The sequence below is a fragment of the Triticum urartu genome, chromosome 3A, assembly GCF_056163025.1.
Source record: "Triticum urartu cultivar PI428250 chromosome 3A, HENAU_Tu73, whole genome shotgun sequence".
In the NCBI taxonomy this organism is placed as follows: domain Eukaryota; kingdom Viridiplantae; phylum Streptophyta; class Magnoliopsida; order Poales; family Poaceae; genus Triticum; species Triticum urartu.
In genome coordinates this window covers 343,155,300-343,160,929 of record NC_141875.1, presented here as the reverse complement: position 1 = coordinate 343,160,929, position 5,630 = coordinate 343,155,300, and the positions used below count along the sequence as shown (strand labels likewise).

The 5,630-nt window shown below is 43.7% G+C and overlaps 1 protein-coding gene across 1 annotated transcript; it reads left to right on the top strand.

Annotated features, from left to right (window-relative positions):
• Positions 1 to 361: 361 nt before the first annotated feature.
• Positions 362 to 3,806, top strand: LOC125532169 (uncharacterized). The gene is made up of 3 exons (XM_048696318.2): positions 362 to 730; positions 847 to 1,055; positions 1,144 to 3,806. Exons 1-3 carry the CDS (start codon positions 684 to 686, stop codon positions 1,482 to 1,484), a joined length of 597 nt encoding a protein of 198 aa, XP_048552275.1. The 5' UTR covers positions 362 to 683; the 3' UTR covers positions 1,485 to 3,806.
• Positions 3,807 to 5,630: the final 1,824 nt, after the last annotated feature.

Below are 5,630 nucleotides of genomic sequence, written 5' to 3'. Positions count from 1 at the left end.
TTATTATGCACTTGTATGAACCGGGACCAATATTGCTTGAAGACAATTCATTTCATATTTACTTTCCTGGACGTGCAAGCATATATTTTGCCGTGTGTCTCCTAACCTATGTTAGTCCAACATTGTCTAATGATTAGATAGTTAGTATGAGTTCCATGAGGCATGTAAACAGAGTTTAACTTATATTTTTTTAGATCAAATTCAACCTTAAAACAAAAAGGCAACGTTTGCATTGTTCGTACAACAAAGACACACCTAGCACGTCCGCGTGATGCATCTCGAGATTTTTATCGGTCTGTGAACAAACTACTTATTACAAAAAGGAAACGAACCTGTGAACATGCGTGCGTGCATGCTAGCTAGCCTCACATGTGTGCTGGTCTAGAAGAAACCAGTCACGTCGCTGGCGCTTTTCCAGTCTAGACTCTAGACTCGTCGACTCACAGAGCTTATCTCCTCAGCTTTTCTTGGGTAATCCACATCCCCGACTCCACCTAGTACCCAGGTAACACGACCTCCCCGCATCTCCCCACATCGCTCGCAGCCCTGGGACACGCTGCCACTGCCGCCTGCGCCCGCCGCCGGCACTCCGCCGGATCTCCATCACCACCGGTCATGGCGTGGGCTCCACACCAGCTCCCTCGACACTCTGCCGGATCTCGTGCACCACCACCGGAGCATCCATGGTGCAGGCAGTTGGGCAGCCATGCTCATGCCACCGGCCGTCTCGGTGCGCGTCTCGATTTTCATATTCAGATTGGCTCTCTCCCCTCCTTGCCTAGGCATCCGAGGCTGCTTTTTCTCTGGGACTTCATGCGCTTTCTCCTCGTTGTTTGCTCGTGACAGCCGAGCCGTCTCTTCCGGGAGGTCGTGCATCGGAAGAAAGGCCGTCTCCCCCAAGAAGAAGTACCCACTGACTCCCCTCGTCGCCGCTATCCGCCGCCGACCGGACCTAGATGGACGCCTCCTCGAGGCAAAGCTTGCGCGGGGCTGCGGCAATCTGGCCTTCTTGGTGTCAACACAGTCTGCATCCATCCAGCACTCTATCCACCAAGGTATTCATTCTCTTTGTTCCTCTTTGTTTAAAACAAATCTGAAGATTTTGCACTGATGGTTTGTAAATTGAAAAACATTGTTCTCCAGTGCGCATTGGCGATTGTGATTACGACCTCCGCTTCCCTCCATCGCGCCTGACGCATGCCATGGCGCCCGCGCCCTCAAGCTCCAGCACCAGCCCCGCTTTCCCGCTTCGCACCGCAGCACACGTACCTCTGCTCCGGCCGCGTCGGCAACCCCTCCGGTCCTCGCCAAACCGGCGACCACCAAGAACCCTGCCACCTCCTCGCCTCCGCTTGGTGCTTGCCACCACCATACTTCCTCCTGACGCCTTCGGCAAGCGGCAAAAGCCTTCCTTGGCTTCTGCGGCGTGTACGCCGGCGCCAAGCGGTGGCGCATGCCCATCGGTGGAGGCTGCGAGTGGATAAGAGCTAGTATAAAATAAGGATTAAGGACTGCGGGCTGAATTCCAACTAATGCAGGGTTTTGTTTGTAAAAATGAAACGTTTTTCCATAGTGTCACTTACACAGGGATTGCGGGTTGATTTCAAAGAAACAAAGGGGCTTTTTCGAAAAAATCAACGACCGACGACCAGAAACCCAATTTTCTTTATTATTAGGTAAATATGTGAGTCCATGGAATATACGCACTCTTACCTTTCAGCAATTTGCTAGCCTCTACGGTACCATGCATTGCCCTTTCTCACATCGAGACGTGGTGCAAACTTCGCAGGTGCATTCAAACCCCGTTATATGATACGCTCTATCACACATAAGTCTTATTATATCTTCTTCAAAACAACCACCATACCTAGCTATTATGGCTTTTCCATGGCCATTCCGAGATATATTGCCATGCAACTTCCACCGCTTCTGTTTGATGACTTGAGCATTCATTGTCATATTGCTTTGCATGATCATATAGCTGACATAGTAGTTGTGGCTCAGCCACCGTTCATCACTTTTCATATATGTTACGCTAGATCATTGCACATCCTGGCACATTGCCAGAGGCATTCATATAGAGTCATACTTTGTCATAAGTATTGAGTTGTCATTTTTATTTTTTTGAGTTATAAGTAAATAGAAGTGTGATAATTATCATTATTCATTTTAGAGCAGTGCCCCAGTGAGGACAGGATAATGGAGACTATGATTCCCCCACATGTCGGGATGAGACTCCGGACAATGAGAGAAAAAAAGGAAAAGAAAAAGAAATAAAAGAATAGAAAGAAAAAGAAAGAAAAATAAAAAATAAACAAAGAGACAAGGGGCATTGTTTACTATGGAAAGTCTACTATGTTGTCACTTTCATATACTAGTGGAAATTTTTCATTATAGGAATAGATGCACCCCCACTCAGTTTTCATATTTAGCTTTCATACACTTATAGCTCTTAGTGTATTCGTTGCATGGCAATCCTACTCGTCGTATTGATATCGATTGATGGGCATCTCAATAGCCGTTGGTTAGTCGTGTTGATATGAGATTTTCTTACTTTTTGTCTTCTTTATATTTACACCTATCATCATACTCTATTCCACCCGTAGTGCTATATCCATGGCTGCGCTCATGTATTGCGTGAGGGTTGAAGAAGTTGAAGCGCGTTAAAAAGTATGAACCAATTGCTCGGCTTGTGATCGGGGTTGTACAAGATAAATACTTTGTGTTATGAAGACAGAGCATGACAAGACTATATGATTTTATAGGGATAGCTTTCTTTAGCATTGATATTTTAAAAGACATGATTGTTTTTTGGGATGCCTGAGTATTGATGTCTTTATATAAAATTATAGACTATTGGTTTGAATCACTTATGTCTTAATATTTATGCCATGATTAGATATATGATCAAGTTTATGTTAGGTAGAATTCCACATCGAAAATTATCTTTTTTATCATTTACCTACTCGAGGACGAGCAAGAATTAAGCTTGAGGATGCTGATACGTCTCCGTCGTATCAATAGTTTTTGATTGTTTCATGCCAATATTATACAATTTTTACATACTTTTGGCAACTTTTTATATGATTTATTGGACTAATCTATTGATCCAGTGCCCAGTGCTAGTTCCTGTTTTCTGCATGTTTTTGTATCATGGTGTATCCATATCAAACCAAGTCCAAATGCAATAAAATTTTACGGAGAATTATTTGGGAATGTATGTGATTTTTGGTAGTTGGAATCACTGCAAACGGAGGCCCACACACACCACAAGACACCAGGGCGCGACCCCTGAGCTAGCCGTGTGGTGGTGGGTTGTGCTCACATCGTACGTCGGTTGGGGCTCTACTTCGGGTGGAAGGAAACTTATATCCGAAAAAAAACTCATGTTAAAATCTCAGCGCAATTAGAGTTACGGATCTTCAGGAATATAAGAAATGCTTTTCGGCCAGATCTGGAGAACGTGAAACAGAAGAGAACAGAGAGAGAGATCCAATCTCGGAGGGGGTCCTACCCCTCCGCTGCAATGGAGGCCATGGACTAGAGGGGTAACTCTCCTACCATTTACGGGGAGGCCAAGGAAGAAAAAGAAGGAGGGGGCTCTCCCCCCCTTGCTTTCGGTGGCGCCGAAGTGCCGCCGGGGCAACAATCGGGATGACGATCTACATCAACAATCTTTCTACCGTCAACACCAACTTTCTCCCCCTCTATGCAGTGGTGTAATACCTCTTCTCCCCGCTGTAATCTCTACTTAAACATGGTGCTCAACTCCATATATTGTTTCCCAATGATCTATGGTTATCCTATGATGTTTGAGTAGATCCGTTTTGTCCTATGGGCTAATCGTGATCTTGATTGGTATGATTGTATATTTTATTTATGGTGTTGTCCTACGGTGCCCCCCGTTCTCGCGCAAACGTGAGGGGCCCCCGCTGTAGGGTGTTGCAATATGTTCATGGTTCGCTTATGGTGGGTTGCGAGAGTGACAGAAGCTTAAACCCGAGTAGGTGGGTTGTTGCGTATGGGATAAAGAGGGCTTGGTACTTAATGCTATGGTTGGGTTTCACGACCTTAATGATCTTTAGTATTTGCGGATTCTTGCTAGGGGTCCAATCATAAGTGCATATGATCCAAGTAGATAAAGTATGTTAGCTCATTCCTCTCCCTCATATAAAATTACAAGAATGATTACCGGTACTTGTTATCAATTGCCTAGGGGCAAATAACTTTCTTGTTGACACAAAACCTTTTTATAATCACCTAACTTTTATTATCTTGCAAAATACTTCTAGTTTTATTCTTGCAAAGTAGTTCTTGCATCACACCTACAAAATGGTTTCATACTTGTTTTCAGTATAGGAAACGTCAAGTGTGTATAGAGTTGTATCGGTGGTCGATAGAACTTGAGGGCATATTTGTTCTGCCTTTAGCGCCTCGTTGGCTTCGACACTCTTATTTATCGAAGAAGGCTACAAACGAGCCCCTATACTTGTGGGTTATCAATGTGCAGAATACTCAGGTTAAACTTGACGAGCCTAGCATGTAAAAACATGGCCTCAGAACACTAGAGACCGAGAGGTCAAACGTGAATCATATAGTAGATATGATCAACATAGAGTTGTTCACCATTGAAGACTACTCCATCTCATGTGATGATCGGACATGGTTTAGTTGATTTGGATCACGTAATCTTTTAGATGACTCAAGGGATGTCTATCGAAGTGGGAGTTCTTAAGTAATATGATTAATTGAACTTAATTTATCATGAACTTAGTCCTGATAGTATTTGCATATCTATGTTGTAGATAATAGCTCACGTAAAGCTCCCCTGTTTTATTTTTGATATGTTCCTAGAGAAACTAAGTTGAAAGATGATAGTACCAATGATGTGGACTGGGTCCATGATTTGAGGATTATCCTCATTGCTGCACAGAAGAATTATGTTCTTGATGCACCGCTAGGTGACAGACCTGTTGCAGGAGCTGATGCAGACGTTATGAACGTTTGACCAACTCGGTATGATGATTACTTGATAGTTTAGTGCATCATACTTTACGGCTTAGAACCAGGACTTCAAAAATGTTTTGAATGCCACGGAGCATATGAGATGTTCCAAGAGCTGAAATTGATGTTTCAGACTCATGCCTGTGTTAAGATGTATGAGACCTCTGACAAGTACTTTGCCTACAAGATGGAGGAGAATAGCTTAGCTAGTGAGCATGTGCTCAAAATGTCTGAGTACTACAATCACTTGAATCAAGCGGGAGTTAATCTTCCATATAATATAGTGATTGACAGAGTTCTCTAGTCACTATCATCAAGTTACTAGAACTTCGTGATGAACTATAATATGCAAGGGATAACGAAAACAATTTCCAAGATCTTCGCGATGCTGAAATCGGCGAAGGTAGAAATCAAGAAAAAGCATCAAGTGTTGACGGTTGACAAGACCACTAGTTTCAAGTAAAAGGGCAAGGGAAAGAAAGGGAACTTCAAGAAGAATGGAAAACAAGTTGCCACTCCCGTGAAGAAGCCCAAACCTAGACCTAAGCCTGAAACTGAGTGCTTCTACTGCAAAGGGAATGGTCACTAGAAGTGGAACTACCCCAAATACTTGGCGAATAAGAAGG